The sequence below is a fragment of the Magnolia sinica genome, chromosome 2, assembly GCF_029962835.1.
Source record: "Magnolia sinica isolate HGM2019 chromosome 2, MsV1, whole genome shotgun sequence".
In the NCBI taxonomy this organism is placed as follows: Eukaryota; Viridiplantae; Streptophyta; class Magnoliopsida; order Magnoliales; family Magnoliaceae; genus Magnolia; species Magnolia sinica.
This window is the reverse complement of record NC_080574.1, coordinates 14923775-14945244: the sequence shown is the minus strand read 5'-3', so window position 1 is coordinate 14945244 and position 21470 is coordinate 14923775. Positions and strand designations below refer to the sequence as shown.

The 21470-nt window shown below is 40.0% G+C and overlaps 1 protein-coding gene across 1 annotated transcript; it reads left to right on the top strand.

Moving 5' to 3' along the window:
• The first annotated feature begins 4296 nt into the window (after positions 1 to 4296).
• LOC131224003 (uncharacterized) lies at positions 4297 to 21202 on the top strand. Its single transcript, XM_058219594.1, has 3 exons — positions 4297 to 4542; positions 8602 to 8739; positions 20918 to 21202. The coding sequence occupies exons 1-3, from the start codon at positions 4297 to 4299 to the stop codon at positions 21200 to 21202; spliced, it is 669 nt and encodes a 222-aa protein (XP_058075577.1).
• Positions 21203 to 21470: the final 268 nt, after the last annotated feature.

Below are 21470 nucleotides of genomic sequence, written 5' to 3'. Positions count from 1 at the left end.
TTATTTGAGTGTCCTTGCATTTGCATTACCCTTCTTGAAGATTAGCTTGCTTTTGGACGTAGAAGCTTATCAGGCTTGGGTTTCATTGGGCCCGCATTGGTTCAGTAGAGTTGGTACATTCCATAAGCTGACTTATTCGCTTGTCCATTTTTTTCCCTAACAATTATTACTATTATTTTAAACTTCCTGTAAGTCACTTGCACTTGAGCTTACTTTTTGTATAACTTATGTACAACTTAAAAAGTTATAAGCATCTGAATGACCTTTAAGACACTTGGGACCATTTGGTGTTTGCTTTAATTAGCATCCGTAGAATTAATTTTCAATAAACAATTATCTAAATTCTTGAGAATTGCTCACATGATTTAGTGTATGTTTGGCAAACATGCATAAGAAAAATAATTTCTCCAAAAAGGTATCAAAGGTAGCGACAAATGCCTACTATTTCCTATGGTGTGGCCCACTTAAGTCTTGGACCTAACAAATGCATCTATTTAAAACACTTGTTGAAGTTTTCTAAGTCATCCACCATTTCCAATACTGGGACACCTTATAAGTTGAAAGATTAATTTCAGGGAAAGCATCATCGGACCAACCATCCTGGACCCACGTTTTAGATGGCACATATGTGGATGTATACATCTCTACACGTGTGCAAGTAACAAGCCTTAATTACTACAAGAGAAACCTTCAAAAAATTTAGTGCTTTTTGCAAGTTTGCAGAAATGGAACTACATGTGTCATTCTACACGGTGCTACACTTGATCAGATCATACTTGTGTCAGAAGTGTGGCTGCTCATGGTGGCCCACCTGATGCTTCGATCGGACTGATATTTTGCAAAAGGAGTCTAATGGCTAATGCTTTTGTAAAATTTGGATTTCCATCATGGATCTGATGGTGAAATTTAAATATTTACACTCTGTCAAGGGAACCATAACACATGTTTGGAACACAGTGTGTTTAGATTTTCAGTGTCTAAAACCAGGGCCATATCTTCCTTTAGTGGTCCACCCGGTCTGTTAGCACAAACTGAAAAACTTGACATAAAACTCACAATATTCTTCTGTCATGGATTCTATGATTCTTTGTAGTTTTTAAGAAGCTAATTGATTTTACATCCATTTGATAGCATCTACCAAACAACAATGGCAAGCATCATTTTCCTGCCACACACTAGGCATAGATATACTTAAAAAAGCCCGAATGGAAGCAAACTTAGTCCGTCACATCTGGGCCTAGTCCTACCTACGGCATGACGTAACTGGGCTGCAAGTATGTTCAGATTGAAGGAATTCATTCTGCATGGTGAGAAATTGTTGTTCGAAATGCGAACATACCAATACAGGACATAACATATGAATTTTGATTGGAATAGGTCACCTAAGGCCAATTGACTTGCATAAGTGGAGTGCTCCATTTTGGAAGAAAATACTGCCTTTCAAATCAAAATTATTAGAAGTTTTTTTTTTTTTTTAATAATTTGATTCTAATCATAATAGGAATCATCTCCCATAATTAAATTAGGGTCATTGATTTTTTTATTTTTATTTTTATTTTTTTTGTTTTTTTGTATATTTTAGATTAGTTGAATCAAAGCTACTAATTAAGATTTTACTTTAAAAAAAAAAATGATATAATAGTAAGTCTAAACATTATTATTAATTAATAAAATTTTAAAATTTTTTAAATAAAATTTTAAATTTTTTCTCATGTGAATTCAAGAATAATATCATGGGTTTAAAGTTTTTTATACATAACATAGACGATGATCTTCCTCATTGCACCCTTCCCTTTGTCACTAAATTAGCTGAAACTCACACAACCCCGGATTTCCCTCAACTTGCGTGGCATCAGTCAGATTCATGTGGGGAGAAGACCAGGAATCTCGTTCCCAAGCATCATTTGAAAAGCACCACAAGAATGGCATCCACTCATTTTATTAGCGATTTGGTCCCACAAGCTGCCCGACTCATGGCCCAAGGAATCGTGCACGACGCTGGTATCATTGTAATAAATATATTTCAGAATTTTGATTATAGATGATATTATCGCCACTCTTGAGATTTTCAAAATTTGGACAGATTTTAATTTTTCACAATATTATTGCGAAATTAAATTTATAATGTCTGAAATCCCCTAAAAATTCAATTTATATTTTTATGTTTGAATTTTAAAATTATTTAGTAATTCATAATTAATTTATTTTCAGTGATATTTTTGCGAAAAAAATGTCAAAAACCTGAAAATATCCGAAACTCTCCCGGAACGACAAATTGCCGAGAATTCGATTTATCACTAGAGCTGTGATTAGCATTGCAGCATCCTAACTCGACCAATGCCAACGTGCGCTAGGTTAGGATTGCAAACTGACCAATGCTGACGTGCGCTGGGTTAGGATTGCAAACTGACCAATGCTAATATGCGCTAGGGTTAGCATGTAGTAAGGGCTCTTAGGAAAGAAAGTAAAAATAAAAATAAAAATAAAAGTAAAGGTCATTTTTCTGATTAGGTGAAGGTAATATGAGAACAAGGTATAAGATCTGAATTCGCAGTGCATTGGATAGGGAGACCTGAAGAAGGAGATGGCTTACCTCGCTGTGTCTTCCTTTCCTTTACACCTTTCAAAGAAGAGATAGGCATGAAGCTTCTATCGATGGTGTTGGATTGGGGCTGTTTTGTACACATGAGGGAAGCTTCCATTGATGGTGTTGGATTGGAGCTGTTATATACACGTGAGGGTAGAGGAGTTTGAAAACCATCCGAACTCCTCTACCTGAAAGGGTACGCATGAATTGAGAATAGTACCGTAGTAGCACACCACCCCTTCAATATCACAATTTAGTGGGGTCCATTGGTGCACTCGATCATATTATCCAACCCTTATGACAATCAAGCTGTTGATCAATAAGGCCTACCTTATAGAGTTCTTACATTAGGAACCTATTTCTAGAAACTGCTCCCTCTCTCCAAAAATCCTCCTTTCCTTGCATGTGGCATTGATGTGCTGCCATTCCCACTGTCCAAACTGTAGGCATATATTATGGATGTATCATGTCTCCAAAACCACATCGGCCAAGCAATCCTAACCATCTAAGATAGACCCCACCTTTCCTCTACATCTCTCTCTTTTTTCCTTTTTTCTTTCATTTTCCTTCTCTCCTCTAAATCTTTCTCTTCTCTATATCCACTTGGCTTTGCATGCCTTGATCATGCCATGCTCACTTTCAAGTTCGTGGATGCGGACTGGGGACACCCCCTTTGCACGAAGTTCCTGCGATCACAAGCTAGGTGGGCCTACTCTGATATTTGTCAGGAAGCTACTTTGTTAATCCATTTTGCTAGATCATGTTAAGATATAAGCCCAGAACTGACGCAGATCCATTACAAGAAACCGTGAGGATTGAATGTCCATTGTTGAAATATTCATAGGGCACAGAATTTTTGGATCAAGCTAATGTTTTTATTTTAAGATCATCCTATGAATTACAGTGTGTATAGGTTAGATGGCATATAAACTTAACAATGGACACATGAAAGTTTCAACGGTGGGTTTTTTTTTTATCCACTTTTTTCATTCTGTGGGGCTCACTTGAGTTTTGGATCTGACTCATTTCATCTCATGTCACAAACATTATGGTGGGCCCTACCTATCTTGTGACCGCAGGAACTTATGCGACAAGGTAGGCAATTCGCGCGTCCAGGCGTTCGGTGATTAGAAGGAATAAAGGGCAGACAGGATTGGGTGGATCCCTGACTGTGGGGCTCACTGTTATGTATGTTCCTTAAATCCACGCCGTCCATCTATTTTGACAGCTCATTTTAGAGGAAGATCCAACAAATGAAGAGATCCAAACTCAGGTGGATCACATCACAGGAAACAATGGTGACCGAATACTCACCATTAAAAACTTGTGGGTCACCAGAATTTTTTTTTAACCATCCAACCTGTTGATAATGACCTGGATGAAGGGAACACAAAAATATCTACTTGATTCAAAACTTTTGTGGCCCACAACAAATTTTAAATGGTCAATCACCACTATTTCCTATGTTGTCGTTCACATGGGTTTTGGATCATACCTTAAAATGATCTTGCAAATCGGATGGACGGCGTGGATGTAATTCACATACATCAAGATGGACCCAGAGACAAGGATCCACCGAAGCCGCGTCCGAATAAAGGAGGAGAAAGGGTGCACCCTAATCTATAAATAGGCCAGCTCAGTGTGGTTATTTCATCACAGCCAACCGATATTTGTAGTGTTTGGTAAAAAAAAAGGTTAGGAAGTGCACCATGCCTCACAGCCCACCTCATGCTCCTCCTCGTCCTGAAGCAACGATCCGAGAAGTAAAGGCCTGGATCAAAAGCATAGATACCAACAACGACGGTGTTATAAGCAAGGAAGAGCTGGCGACCGCGCTCCATGACCTTCGGTTTTGGTTTGCCAACTGGAGGGCCGGTAGGGCTGTGAAGAACGCCGATCTCAATCACAACGGTTGCATCGACACTCCTGAAGAGTTTATGGAACTTGAGAGCTTTGTACAGAGTAAGTGGGGCAAAATCATCCCCGCAGCCTAGACAAAGCTCTTCTGTTACTGTTTTGTTTAACTACTGGATACAATCACAACTACGTTGGGATGTCTACTATGGTTTGCATGATGTCTTTTTTAAGTTTCTGATGTAACACTTTGCTTTCTGTCTACCAAAAATAAATAAATTATAGTTATGTATTTCTTACACCACTAAGTGCATTTAGTATACTGTGTGCCAAAAAATAAAATAAAATTAAAAAATCTGCACCGTCTGATGGTAGTGGGCGGGATCAAATCACATTTCATTACTGTGGCTCATTTCAAAAACAGCACTGTTGGGTGCCTATAAAATAGGACTATATATCAAAGGGCCAGGTTAGGGCTAGGCCTTGCTCGGGCCGGGCTCACCACATTTTGCATTATCAAAAAAAAAAAAAAAAAACCAAGGTTGTCTACAATATTATAATTTTATATTTATATTTTATTCAGATATAGGTGTGTACTGGTCGAGATCAACCTAATAGGACCCAATCATTTGGCCTGAGTCAAACTCGATTTGTAACTGGGCTTGGACCTTGTACATGGACCAAGTAAAGAAGTCCAATCCATATCTCGTCCGTCCAATTCAAAAGGTGAGAGGGCTGGTTGGAGCAGTTGATAGTCCATACGATGATGTTCTCAAATGAGTCATGCATGGCCTTGTTTGGGCTACAAAACCCAGTTTCTATGAGAACCGGAGTCTCATGGAATAAATGTAAACACCTTCCTCATGGTTTATGACAATTATAAATATATCCGTTGTAGTTTGTATTATTGAAATTGGAAAGGACCTCACCTGGTTTATAAATTTGTTGCAGATTCTTCCACATGGTTTATATATTTATGGCGTGCACTACCTAATGAATGAATTGGATCTCCAACATGTGTGTCATGCATCCAATCTTGCATGAGCTCACGTTCTATCAAAAACCATAGACTAAAAGCCAAATTGAAATTTTCTGACATGCTACCCAAACTGTGGAACTGCAACTCTCAATCTAATTTCAATTGGAAGTTATCAAAAAGTATTTGCAACTCAAAGGTCATTTACCAGAAAATTTCCCAATGGCCTGAAAGACCGGCCAATCATAAAAGTCATGTGTTAAAAGACATTGGCCAACTGTCAATATTTAATGTGCTGGTGCGGCCCACCTGATGATCAGATCAGCCTAGTTTTTAAGGCACAGCGGATAAGGAAAGGCTGGTAAAGAACGCAGATATCACAAATAAGCAATATCAGTTTTACGTGCACAATTTCTTAGGGCCTGTTTGGATTCATGTATAAGAGTGCGTTGTATCGTATTATATCTGGATATTCCCAAATATTCCCATTATACAGCGTTTGAATTGGAGCTGGCTTCTGGCATTTACCATGCGCGCGAATACACCAATAATCTAAAATTTTCAAAAGGCGGTAAATTGATTTAAGACGCCACTGCATCGTGCAGTGCAGTCTCTTCAATGCATAGTATTATTGGGCGGCGTCTATCTCTTTGAATATTATACATTTCAACTGTGGAGAATGGAGATATCTTGCTCTATCATCGCAGAAGATCGTCTTCTTCCCAGTGCATGTGGCCATTTAGCTGTGGAATAGTTTCCTCTCTAAAGGTCTGAGGGGGTATTACAGTTGATAATCTTCTCCACTTGATGGATCAAATGAAGTAAGGATTTCCTCCACGTGCACAAGATCTTTGGTGTGAGCAACGTTACCAAGCTCTTCAACGAGATTCTCCCCCACCAGAGAGAAGACGCGGTGAATTCACTCGCTTATTGTTGAGGGTCAAATATTGCATATCAGACCCCAATTATTGCCTGGATTTATGAACATAATACTGTTTAACGGCCTGTTGTAATCGTGTTTATGATGCAAGATGCAACTACAAGCTTGAACTGAAAAGGATGCTAAAAGCATAGATTTGACACTCTGGTATCACCAAGGCATTGGACGGGACTCCATGGGACCAAGATGGAGGATTTACACACCAGAGATCAGAGAAATTCCAACCACTCACTTCAAACAGGCCTGAAAGACTCCATAATGTAAGATCACAGGGTTCCCACCATCTGATCGGCTCCAAACTTTATACATGGCCTGAGGACCATAAATGAATCGTACACGTAAAATTTCAGCTCCTGGATCCTTGTGAAAATGGCCTAATGGACAGATCAGCCCATAAATATCTGATCTGGGGCCTACCTGATATCTGGATATGCTTCAATTTTGGTCTCAACCCCTTAAATCAGATGAGTAAGGAGATGGACGGTGCAGATATCTCACACTACATCACTATGGACCCCACCTCAGGTAGTGTGTACACGAGCACATGTATACCGGATGTGCACCAGACCGCTCAAGCCAGTCAAACTCGGTTTGACCGAGTCTTCTTCACAAAAAAAGGAAACAACAGCTTCCTCTTCCAGCGTCCGTGTAACGGACGGACTCTGTCCGTCTTGCGAAAGTTAGTGGGCCCCACGCATTAGTAATTTGAAGGATCTGGACCGTCCATTGTGTCTAGAGGGGATGTGTAACTCTTGCCTAGCTCTCCTTTTGACACCATTTAAGTTATTGAAAGAACCTAGCCGTTAAACGCAGGATGGACGGTGGAATAAAAGATCCTGTGGGCCACATCAAAAGAAGGTAAAAAATACACCTTCCCAACTGAAATTTTGAGAGAAATTTAATGGACGGATCAGATCTCTCCTATAACATCAATCATGGGCCCCACTAACGTCAAAAATTTGAAATTCCGCACTTCTTACGCACTACGCGCATCCGGACACTGTCCGGTTTTGACGCTCGTTTTGTGAACAAGATCACGGTCGGATCTCTGATCCAGACCGTCCACACGTTGCATCAGGTGGCCAAGACCATGACCATGCAGTCAGAACCAAAGATGGGACGTCCACTGTCCAGAAATTCAAGCCAAACGCAAGCTGATTTGTGTTGTTCTTCCGCATGCGCACGGTGATGCGTAAAGACTCTCCACTGACTCCAGCCACCGATTGCAACACTTATAAAAGGGAGAACAAAGAGAGAGAGAAAAAAATTCAATTCCAAGAGGATTCAAGGAGCTTGGCTGGGAACGTGGAGCAGCTTTCCTAACAGAGTTTTTTCCTTCCTTTGTTTTTGTTTTATGTCTTTCTTTTAGAGATAAGCCTAATCATGTTTAGGTCAGGCTAAACCTCTTAGCTAGGGCTAAGAGGTGAAGCTTGTAGCGTGATGGGAGAATTTATGCGTGTGCCTTTTATTTAGATTGAATGGATTTTGATTTAATTTTATTATGGGAATATTTTTAGTTTTTAATGGTCTGTTGTGACTGAAATTACAATGGGTCTGCGATGGCTTTGAGTATTTCTTTTTCCTTATTTTGATTATGACGTCCGGAAGCCCTGTTGTTCGCCATCATCTCCTGGGCATGGTTGGATGTCGGTACCCTTCCTAACTTTCACGCATTGTTGATTGGTTAGTAATTGGTTAATTCTGTTGTTTACTTTGTCTCATGGGCATGGTTTGGTGATGGAATCCATTCTAATTCATATACCTTTCATCTCTTAAAAACTATATCAAAGGAAGTTCAGTCTTGATTTTCATGAAGATGGGACTCTAAGTACAGTTGAGTTCTTGAAACAGGCATAAGATCTCCCTGATCTCTACAAGTGGATCCTCTGAATCCCTGGTTTCTTACCTCTAAATTCTTTAAGTTTTAGATTAATAATTCATCATTATTCCCTCGAATTCATTTGATTTAGATTTCATCTTAATCTAGTTATAGTTCTATTTATTTTCAGATTACGTACAAAGTTCAGTCCCTTGGGATTCGACCTCGGTCTCACGGAGTTTATTACTACATCACAACCCTATACTTGGGGAGTGAACACTTACGAGGCTGAGGCCCACATGAAGGACCCAATTTACAGCTGCGTTGGCACAATCTCAATCCTCCAAAGACAGGTTCATAGGCTCTAAAATGAGCTTGATGCCGCCAATGCTGATCTGATCCGATATGCTTGCAATGATATGCAGACAACATTGCTGCTAATGCTGCCGCCTTGCCCAAGGCCAAGTGAATTGGGTAGAAGGGGGAAATGGAGGAGGTTCTCTCCATCAGAGTTCTGTCTTGCCTGCTTCGTATCCTCCTCCATGGGGGTAATAACCCTCCAGGTAATATCAATGAAAGAGGGTGAGGCGAAAGAAGACAATGGATGAACGGCTAGGATTATTTAATTAGAACATGATGGACGAGTAGGATTAATAAAAAACATGATAGTGGGCCCCACCTAGAATCGAAACAGTTGAGAACTTAAAAAGGGCCACAATCGTACACGTGCTATCAATATTTATACGTATATACAATACGCAACCTGTATACGTCGTTTCTAAACATTGATCTATACAAGAAATTGTATACTTGCCCAAACAATACCTCCTATCCAAACATTAATTAATGGCATGTTGATTTGGATGTATTCTGAAAATGCTCAAATGTATACACGAACAGTAGCCGGATACAATACAATACACCCGTATACGCGAATCCAAACAGGCCCTTTTTCTTGCTTGGATCATTTCTCTGAGAACTAGTGGCTCTACTATCAAACATTCACTTTAACGTCCTGTTTTCACTTTAGGTGTGTGACAGACACATTCGTGGTTGAGCCATGTGGGCCAAAGCCATGCGGGTGGTACTTTTATGAGATCAGCCACATCCATCTGACCTAAAAATCTTGATCATTTAGAGTTCTAGTCCACACCTTAGGGAAAAGTTAGGATGGGATGCCCACCGTGACTTTCACGCAAGGCTCACTCTAGTGTTTATATGCCATCTCCATGCTTCTTTGTGCTTCATTGGCATCAAACAATTACCCAAAATTGATGGTATCACGAAATTCAAGTGCTCCATGCCATGTGAATTTGGAGGTTCTTAGGGCCTGTTTGGTCTTTGAGATTAAACGATATGGAATTGTGTTAGATGGGATTAAAACTATTATTACACTTATGGTTGCATGTGTGGAAATACCATGGTTTTTTGGCCATTTAATTCTCGTGTTTGGGAAAAATTCTTACTATGGGAAAAACACTAGGTTAAGCAAAACCTTGTTTAGTGGATTATGGAATTACAATCAATGAACCAAATTCACTACAAGATGTCGGTTACTTGTACATATGTATAATTAGAATGTCATGTGTATATGGATGGGCATGGATAAAACACATGCATCAATGTGGGGCCCACTGTGCAGTGAATTTCAAAATCCACTAACAATCTTACATACGACCATATTGATGGGGTTTTTCCTCCTTAGTTCAGAGGAGAGATAGTGCAGCCGGTTGAAAATCGGAGTATTCACCGTGCTATTCGACCAGTCGAGTGAACAGTGCTCGACCAGTCGAGGGTCACTCGACTCAAAGTCCAGCGAGCTCAGTGAACAGTGCTCGACCAGTCGAGGGCCTGTCTCGACCGGTCGAGTGAATAGTCTCAACCAGTCGAAGATTCTGCTCGACTAGTCGAGGCTACGCAGATTTGAGTCCAGATCTTACGCGGACTGCGAAAATCTGAAGCGCTTTCACAAGGGGTGCGAAAGGGAGTTTCCTAAACTATAAATAGGGGTGCCTAAGGCTTTTTTAGGTAATGCAAGAGGATTTTCTAAAGCTTTGCAAGGGTTTGCCAAAGGGTTTAGGGCTATCAAAGGTGAGAGAGAGAGAGAAAAAAAAGAGAGTAGAAGCTTGTGGAAAGGAGTCAACGTCTCAGCGCTTCTACGTCTTCATGATCGGTGAAATCTCTCTGTTTTTCTTTATTTTCTTATTGTTTATTCACTCCTGTGTGAGTAAAGAAGGTTTGATCTAAGCAGTGTATGCTTGTGATTGGTTGTAATGTTCTACTTGATAATGGATAGTTGATATGGACGAGGTCCCGTTGTTTTTTTACCTCTTTGAGGGTTTTCCACGTAAAAATCTCTTACGTCGTGTAGTTTGTGTTTTGATTTATTTCATTGCTTTATTATCTCATAATTCTGGTGTTTGTGGGAGGCTAGATCCTAAGGTTATGTGCAACGGCCCCTAACACATATGAAACTCCATCTAACCTAATCCCAATCCTTTCCATCCTCTACAAATGCGGGATGAAATTTGCATCAAATTCAATTCCATCCCAACTATCCCATTTAAGCCCACGTACCAGACAGGTTCTTAGATATAATTTTACGGGTGGTAAATTAACTTGACTTTCGGTATCAACCACCCTGCCAAAAAAGAAGTGGTGATCTACCTAATCGACGGATGTATTTCATTACAATAAAGTGATTTCATGGATTTCAATCACATTAAGTGATTTCCCCATGTGAGAGAGTAAACCCGGTCGGTACCCATGGACGGTAAGAGCATTCCTACAACGTGTACAATTTCCCCACGTGAGAGAGTAACCCAGCTGGTGGGGACCTAGGGATGAAGGCACGTTCCACACAAACGATTCTCATCCAGAGGCCTCCTTTTTGCACGTGCCACATAAGATTCTCATCTTAAGACCTTTTTGTAAAGCCTTTATGCTTTTTTCATTTTTTAAATTTAGGAATGCTATGGCAGATTGTAATAAAATCCCACAACTTTGCTGTTCAATATCTTATTTTTTAGTATTTTTAGCATCTAAATATTCCTTACTATTTCCATAAGTTTTAATTTACATTTATCAACTATTGAGTCCAGCCAGGTTGAGCCTTGGAACCACCTAGATGAATATTGAGTCCGGTCAGGTTTTCAGGTTTTTAAATTATGTATAATGCTAATAGTTTCACCTATTTTTACCCTAGCACATATTAGCTAAGAGAGGGTTAATGTGTCACAAAAATGTAGCTGTTTGGTTGAAAAAGGTTGGGATTTTATTGCACAAAGAATGCATAGACTTCACTGGCTTCCTTTCAATTCTTTTAATGCATGTAGGCTGCACCCACCTTCTTTTCTCTATTATTAGCATGATGTGTCATGCAACAATGGCTTTACAATGCCTGCATAGATGATTGTCTGTTAGTTTTGTAAGAATTCTATAATGTGGGCTTTATTGATCAACAATTTAAATTATCCTAAGAGTTGGATAGTGTGATTGTGTGTAACAGTGGATCCCACTAAATTGTGATGCATCTAACTTCATGTAAAGAGTGGTATGCTAAAAATGTGATACAGAAACACAAACAGTGTTCTAATAGAATTAGGATTACTAAATTCGTGTAGAGCCTTAGGGATGGAGTTTTGATGGGTTTTAAACTCCTCAAACCTCTGTCTTATAAAAACAGGGTTGGGTCTCCAATCCTACATATCAATAGAAGCAAGAATTCCCATCAAGGGCTTCTCTAACAGTGTAAAGAGACTACAATATCAAGCTTGTAGAGATGGCGTCCCAACAAGGTATGCTATTTTGTTCTTCTAATCTTCATACTCAATGCAAGCATGGATCTTTTGCAACTTGGCATAAAGTCTTACAAGTTTATTTTAGGAGTTAGATCCAAGCATCAAGTGGGGTGAGGATTTAAGTGAGCCATAGCAAGAAACAGTAAGGATGGGTTTTCCATAATTCCCCTCTTTTTCTTTGTATAGTATACGCTTAACCGTAGCCCAACCTTTCTATTCTCATAAAATCTAATCACACTTTCAACCATTGGATCCAAGGTAGGGTCCACAATCGGGACAGTTGTGATTATTATATCTCCTCCCACTTGCGTGACGAAGACGGTCTCTGGGATATTCCTCTCCACCGGCTCTTCAAAGATTCGTTTCTTAGTCGGTGTAACAGAATAATTTTTCCAAGGCAGTTAGATGGGTGTTTCTGGTCCCATGGGTCGTCCCACGATAAGGACGAATAAAACAAGGGGACGGAGTTGAACGCATCTGTACTCCAGTATCCTTCAGGTTGAGTCTGGTCCAAGCCTTGAGGCCCACTGGATCTTGATCTAAGGTTTGGGCCCAGTTATTAATCCGGTCTACCTGAATTCCATCATTTGTGAGCTGAGTATTAGGGTGGTTAGCCCAACTCAGACTAGCTAGGCCTGATTTTACGCTTGGGTGGGCCAGACACATGTTGTTAGCTCATACGCTGGATTGGGACATCCACAAACCTGGCTTTATCTAGCCAATTTGCAACCGTGTAAGGTTTCCTTGACGTGGGCAATGTGACATCACTCTACAAAACACATGATAAGCATGGTCCCATTCAACTCACTTTTAAAAAAAAAATAAAAATAAAATTTTAAAGTTCCCAAATAATGATGATTCTCTCTATCATGTGGTGATTAAGATGGAATCAGTTAATATTTTAACTTTTCAATAACCTAATAGCATTTGACTGGTAATTTTCCAAAAGAAAATATCTAGCATGGGATCCACCGCCTCCAGAGCAAGGTTTTGGGAATTCGTCTCGACTCGGTCCACATACATGACTGGACTCAAAACGGATTAAGATGGTGACCGGGACAGGTCGTGTTCTGTAGAACTGACGCTCATTTTTCCATGTCAAATGATGCATCCAGTCAATACAATTTGTCCCCTGTTGTCTATACCGTTCAGATTTCAAGGACTAAAAACCCAGCCTGTAAGTTCATTTGGTGGGCTGCGCATGGGAGCTATTGACATGGACCATTGGAAATACTTTGCAGTTGTACATTTCTTCCATGCTTGCATGTGCAGCAGGCAGACTATTGGATGTTGGAGAAAGTAGTATACAATAGAGGTGAAGAAAGAAAATTCAGAGATTAGATGAACGGTCTGGATCATTACATAATGGCAGAGCAGTGGTAAACATATTAGGGAAGCCTTATTAGCATTCCTCCACTTCTTGAGAGAGGGAACTAATAAAGTGGAGCGATGGAACTGAACTATTGTAAAGACCCATTTCTCATATACATGAGGAAAGGGGTATGTATGAATGTGAACTGTCCATCTATTGGACCCTAGTATTGATGGTCCACATGTATGGAACTAAACCAGTTTTGAGATCTTTGCCATCCTATTAGAGGCCTGAAATCAAAGTAGAAAACAGAAGCCGTTCGTTATCAGACAACACTCAACAGGGATATATACAGAGAAGTACCAGAAATAATCATCAAATCTATTCTCATTTTTGAACCGTAGGCCATCCATGGCAGGGTCAACAATCAGAACGGTTCAGATTAGATCATGTCTCTGCCACTTGTACGGTGAAGTGGGGTCTCTACCATTCTTTTGTCAATCACCTCTGCACAGAATTGCTCCGTGGTGGTTACAGAATATTTTCGTCCAGGGTCTAATATAAGAACGGAATAAAGCAAGGGGAAAATTCCATACTCTGGAAGCGGGCTATGGCTGATAAGCAGGCACTTTGAAATTACTTAGAAATTGCATCCATGTCTCACAAGTAATTCAAATTAAATTGTCTAAGTTGCGGCTTAATTTAGATGTATCATGAACAAAAAATTAAGCTTATTTGATTATCTAGCCATCAGATTGGTGGACACTTATTGGACTGTTTAAAATGAAAATAAAAATAAAAATGCAATAGTCTTATTTTCAACAAACAAGGGTCCACTTATCAGAAACTAGAAATTTACAACTAATCTGGTTTTGAGACGGTCACTAGGCGTCAGTGGATTTTGCAATTTAGTTAAGTTAATGCATAACGTGTATACAATCTCTAAGCAATCTCCAAGCGCCTGTGTATCAAGCATCATACGCTGCCAGACTATCAAATAACTCCCCATAAAGTAACAAATGGCAGCCGATAAGTATTCTTTGGGCTTGGTTTGCTATTAGCCTTCAAGCCCATGGGTTGGAACTGGACTCAAGTTCTAGGCCTGATAATTAATTGGGGTTGACATGGAATGAGTACTTGGATGGTGGGCCATGGGCAGACTGAGCTGATTCTAGTTTACTGAGCTGGTTGAACATGTTCTAGCCCAGCATGATCGGGCCCATTCGCCAACCGTAGAGGCATCCCAAGAAGGGTTGTCTACCTGATGTGTATCCCATGACGTTGGTAATGTGACATCACTCTCGGATTGGAATATGATGAGCAAACGGTAATTCCAATGGCTAATATCCTTCATTTGAGCACTGGTCCCCCTTCCCTCATTTATTTATTTATTATTATTATTATTATTTTGCGAAGGTTCCAACTTCCAACACCATTGATTCTCAATGATGTAGTGGATAAATATGTAATCATATGGCATATTTCCTTTCTTGGAACCTTAACTGCTATGGTTTTAGTACTCAGGACAATTCTGGTGTGACTCACCTGAATCGACTCGGACTGATAATTAATTGGGTTCGACATGGACTGAGTATTTGGATGGTGGAACCAGGGCAGACTGAGCTGATTCTGGGCTGCGCCAAAACTCGGCTGCTGATCTCATGAGATGGTTGAGCAATATCTGGCCCAGCACGAACACACGGTGGTTCCAATGGCTCAGATTCTTCACTTTAGCATTGGTCCCCTTTAACTTCCTTTAACAAAGGTTACAACTTCCAACGCTGTTGATTCTCAATCATGTGGTGGATAAAAAGTGGAATCATGTGATAATTTTCCTTTCTTGGAACCTTATAACTGCCATGGTTTTAACACTCGGACAATTCTGTTTCGACTCATCTGAGTCGACTCAGACTCAGTCAGACCCGATCTGATTCAACATCGTGAGTCCCCCCAAAACGGGCGAGTCATGCATATTCAGCCTTGCTTTAGCCATTTTGACCGGACTCAGGGCCAAATGAAATGGTTGGAGGTGTAGAGTCCTTTTAGCCATGTCCACTACTTGACAAGTAGCATTTTGAGGTTTAGTGGTAAACTTGGGGGAGTTTCAACACAAGGTTATGTGTTCGAGTGCCCATTATAGGGAAATTTCACTGTATGGTGTGAGTGTGTGGGTGTGCATGTGGGTGTGAGTGCGTGTGTTAAAAAAAAAAAAAAGAAAAAAAAAAGTAGCATTTTGAGGCACAACTAACATGGGAGCAGATGTATTGCCTCACAGCTAATCGCTAGATCTCAAACATGGGTTCCATCCCCTCACCTTAGTGGATATTTTAGATGGGCTTGTTTGGTGTGCAGGATTAAATATTATTAAATAGCATTAGGTAGAATTAATACCATTATTACAAGATGATTATATGTTTGGCAACACCATGTATTTTGACCTTTTAAGCTCATATTTGAGATTGAATTCTTCTATTGGAAAAAAACACTTTCTTACGTAAAACCTACATTTTGATTTACCAATGAATTGTAATCAATGAACCGAATTTCACAACTGATGCCATAAACTATATGTATATGCAACTTCATTGTCACACATTTTACACGCATATGAATGGACGGCCCGATTAAAACATGTGCATCAGTATTAGGCCCACAAAGCACTTGATTTTGAAATTTACGAGAAAACAGACCAGATCACCTGTTGGGACTGGATGATGGGACTGTGCATGGTGGAAAAAAGTGCAAATTGATAAATTATTTTTCTAAAATTGATTAAGTGGCTAACCAAACACACTTCAAGCGTGAAATTTGATTTTCAATTTGATTTTTTTTTTTTTTTTTCAAACTAGCAAAACCAAACTAGCTAGCTAGGCTTTCCTTATAGTTATGCAGGTATGCTCTAAAATTCAAAGGGATCGCATACCACTATATGTACGTGTCATTCTACATGGTGCTACACATGATCAGATCATCCTTTTGTTAGACATGTGGCTGCTCATGGTGGCCCACCTGATGATTAGACGGGACTGACACTTTGCAAAAGGTATCTAATGGCTTTCATAGTGTTTGGATTTTAATCATGGGTCTTAGTGTGAAATATAGATATTTATACCCTATGCAAATAAGGAACCATGATATATATGTTTGGAACATGATGCATTTGATTTTCAGTTACTAAAACTAGGCCATAGTTTTAGTGGTCCACACCATCTATTTGTTGGCATAAACTGAAAACCTTGGTATACAACTCACAGTCTTCTATCACGGATCCTATGATTGCTTGTATATATTTTTAAAGAAGCTAATTGATTTTACATCCATTTGATAAATTGTCCACCGACCAAGCAACAATGGCAAGCATCATTTGCCCTGGAAGGTAGCTTTATGATTAGGCGATTTTGGCTGATTTCTCTCAACTTGCACGTAAACAGTGAGATTCATATCCTGGGAAGACTAGAATCTCATTCCCACACATCATTGGAAAAGCACCACAAAAATGGCATCTACTCATTTAACTCACGCACCAAGGTCACGTGGGTGGAACTTTCAGGTAGTCTGCACCTTTGGAAAAAGTTGGGATGGACGGCCACCATTAGTTTCGTGTAGGGCCCACCGTGGTGCATGTATACATGCCATCTCCATTCATCTCATGTGACTCGTCCAAAAATGAGTGTCACGAGACTCAGGTGTGCCATAGCACGTGAATTTAGAGGTTATTAGGTATAATTTTGTGAGGTGGCTCACCTGAATGTTGAATCAAACTGACTTATGGTAATAAGACCAAAAGAGTGGTGATCTACCTGTTGGACGGGGTGGATTTCGTTCACCTAAAGTAGTTTCTCCACGAGAGAAAGTTACTCCGAAAGGTACCTATGTGACGTCGGCACGAGCATTGCCACAAGCTGTACTTTTTGTACACGTTCCGCACGAACGAATCTCCTATCGGGACCCCTTTTTCAACAACACGTTCCAGTGAGTGATTGGCATCTTAAGACCTTTTTCAGGACGCAGACTGCGGATGCGGTTTGGCTGGTGACGCCAACATCAACCAGCTAGCTGATGTCAAAGCTCTGTGGCCCCACCATGATGTATATGTTTTATCCACGCCGTCTATCCATTTTTGAGCTCCTTTTAGGTCATGAGCTGAAAAATAAATAAAATCTAAATCTTAGGTGTACCACATGAAAAAAGCATTGATTGAGCTACTACCATTAAAAACTTATATATTGTAATGTTTATTTGCCATCCGACACGTTAATAAGGTCACACAGGCTAGTGATCCCAACATCAACCAGCTAGCTTCTTTGTGAATTTTGGATCCTTAACCTTGCTTTGGTGGTAGACTCTCAAGAGTTTCAACACTCGGTCGAGGGTTCGAGTATCCAGAGGTGGTGAAATCCCACTACGGTGTGAGGGCTTGACGGGAGGTGGAGGGATCTGTAGAGGGGAGAAATGCAAGCTTATGTTCGCTTTCGCCATTGGCTATGGGCTGGGATCCAATAACATTGCAGAGCTTAGGGCAATCTGGGACAGTTTGGTCATGTGCTTGAAGAGGGAGCTGGGCAAGGTTCAAGTAGAATCGAACTCCAAAATGATTGTGGACTTGTTGAATGGTAAGATTTAGGGGGCTGCACGCTGCTGCTATTGGTTTTCTTGGATATAGAGAATCAAGGGCAGAGGGCAATTTTATATTTTGAGGGAAGGGAACGCCACAACAGACGGTCTGGCCAATTTGGGAAGTATTCAGTAGTCCTCCATGTTCACTTAGGCATATGAGCTTCCTCATCGTATTCGGGGACTAGCCTTGCTTGATAGAGTAGGGCTGGGATCCAATATGCTGTGCCTGAGGGGGCAGTAGGGGCTGCTAGTGGCCTTTCGTTAGAGGTTTTTTTGGGTCGGGCTATCTTGTTCAATTTTTGTTTTTGGTTTGTTTTTTCGTTTCCTCATAATAAGCCCCTTTTGGTCCTTTTATCCGAAAGGGTGCCTAAAGTCCTCTCTTTTGTAAAGTCTTTTCATATATATATATATATATATATATATATATATATATATATATATATATATATATGTATGGATTTCTTTTTGGAAAAAAAAAACAAGCCAGCCAGTGTCAAAGCTCAGTGGCCACGCCATGATCGATGTATGTGTCTTATTCACACCATTTATCCATTTTTCAGGCTCATTTTAAGTCATGAGCTGAAAATTGAGGCAAATCCAAATCTCAGGCATGCCACATGAAAAAAGCATTGATTGGGTTACTATCATTAAAAACTTCCTAAGACCTACTATAATGTTTATTTGCTATCCAACTTGTTGATAAGGTCACACAAGCCATATTAAAGAAAAACATAAATATCAGCTTGATCCAAAACTTCCATGGCCCTCAAAATCTTTCAAAGCTAAGAATTCAATCCACACTATTTCTTGTAATGTAATCCACCTAAGATTTAGATTTGCATCATTTTTTCAGCTCATGCCCTAAATTAAGCTAACAAAATAGATTGATACATGGATAAAATACCCATCATGGTGGGGGCTCACAGAGGTTTAACACCAGCTTGCTGGCTGGTGTTGGAGTCACCAGCCTAACCGTGTTCGTAGACTGCCCATGGCTACTGGAAGTTGCTATGTGGGCCCCACCATTTTTTCAAGCAAGGGATTCCCTGGCACAAGCTCCCAATCAACAAGCCATACGCAACTCTTTTATGCACTATCTTATTTTGTAGTATTTATAGCATCTAAATATTCCTTATTATTTTTACAAATTTTAAATTACATCTATCAACTGTTGAGTCCAGTGAGGTTGAGCCTTTGAGTCAACCCAATCCAGGTGAATATTTCAAGTTTTTTATCTTTGTAATTAGTTTTCATGATATCTCTGTTGGTCAATAGAGATTAAATGCATCACAAAAATGTTACCACTTAGTGAGAGAGGTTGAGATTTTATTATACACATCTTCGTTTCACTTCTTTTAATGTATGTAGGCCGCACCCACCTCCTCTATCAGTAGCATAAAGTATTGTACTACAAAGGCTTTTGTGTGCCCAAAATGATGTCTGTATGTCAGCTCATGTTGTTAGGATGTCACTCCAAACATTAGGCAGACTGAGGATTCAAGTGGGCCACAATAAGAAAACGGGCAAAGATGGATCGTCCATTGTTTCCCTCTTTTTTGCCCCCGCCATTTTCCCTGAGTCTTTCTTTTTTCTGAGTCTGCTTATATTTCTTTCTTTTCTCTCTATCCCCTCCTCATTCTATGTTCACCACAAGTGTCATACCCGATGGTAAATACCCGATGGTAAGATACAGCTATCCAATGCCACCAACAGCCAAGAAATGTGCATGTGACCTTGTCTTGCTAGCAACGGTCAAGAAAATGCCATGCACTTTGTGAGTGAACTTAATGTAGTGGCCTAAATGAGCCAAAGTGTAAAATCCAAGCCACTCATTGGACAGGCATGATGTAGGAAGCACATGTTGAGGTTGAGCACCGTCTTCCTTAGGGAGATAACTATTCCGAATCCACGGAACTTCTTTAGACTCCTCACGGATATGCCTCAAATCCACAATAAGAGATAGAAAATAGAAAATAATTCTAATAAAATTCGTAATAATTTGATTGATGATGAAAAACAAGCTTACAACCTCTTAAATAATAACATAAATCCTAGGAAGAAATTTCGGAATTAAACTACAACTAAAATTCTTAGAAATCGTGACTTACTATAAATAGTAAACTTACTATTTATAGACGTTGATGATTTCCACTAGTGCGCAAGGTTTTCGGCCAAAAATAGTAAGTGTTCTATTTGCTTCAACCGTGTGATTCTCATAATTATTCCAAGCACTTTTCAAGTTGGGCGCAACTCCTAAAGCCCAACCGATAAAGAGTTATAGTCAAACTAAGACTTACTATAAATAGTAAAAACAGGAATTTGACCATCAATGGTATTTCGTGAATTTAGTGTGCATAGGTGGTTAAAGTAACTCGTCCTCAAAATCATATAAGACACATGGGATAACTGAAATATGTCCATTTTAAGGTCTTACAGGCCGGATCACCTCCGTCTCTGATCGGGTCTTTTATGGTCCATCTCGACCTTGAAATTATCCGCGACCCGCTCTACATCAAAGCACCACCATTTAGATCCCTTGTGCCAAGAAAGATATCGTTTTTATTTATTTATTTATTTTTTACACGCACACACCCCTACATACGCCGTTGTGGGATTTCACCACCTATGGATACTAGAACCCTTGACCGGGTGTTGAAACCCATGAGAGTCTACCACCGGAGCAAGAGTAAGGATCCCCAAGAAAAGATGTCGTACGTTGATCTGCTTGTATGGTGGGACTACTCGGCCACATTTCATTGGTCACATTTTTCCCTATTCATTTCATTTGTGTACATGCAACCATCAGACAAGCAGGCTAGCTTGCATACTTTGCCTAGAGATTCTAAACAGATGGGCTCTCCTGATGCAAGGTTGGGATCTTTCAGGGTTCTTTTTGATAAGAAGGAATAAAGGAGGAGAAAAGGTTCACCCTAAATCTATAAATAGGCCACCTTAGTTGTTTCATCACAATCAAACCAATTTTTCTAGTGTTTGGTCATAAACAATCTGCAGTGCACCATACCTCACCCCCCACCTCAAGCTCCTCGTCCTGATGCAACGATCCAGGAAATAAAGGCCTGGGTCAAAAGCTTAGACAACAACAACGACGGTGTTATAAGCAAAGAAGAGCTGGTGGCTGGGTTGCGCGGCCTTCACGTCTGGTTTGCCAGATGGAATGGACGGCGTACCATGAAGAACGCTGATCTCAATGGCAATGGTATCATCGACAACGATGCTGAGTTTCTGGAACTTGAGAGCTTTGTACAGAGTCACTGGGGCCATCGCATCCGTGCATAGCTAAAATCACCACTATGTTGGGAAATATGTAATGGTTTCATGGTGTCTTTTTAAGTTTGTGATGTAGCATTTTTCCTTTTTTATCAATAATAAAATAAAAATATCTATGTAGTTATGGAATGGATTGCATGCACTACTAGCTACATAAGATATTGTCACAAAGAAATCCACACCGTCCGATGGTGGTCGGTGGGAAACTCAAAACATTTAGGACCTTGTTTTTCTTTATTCCTTATTTATTTATTATTTTGAGATCTCAGCCTGTTGA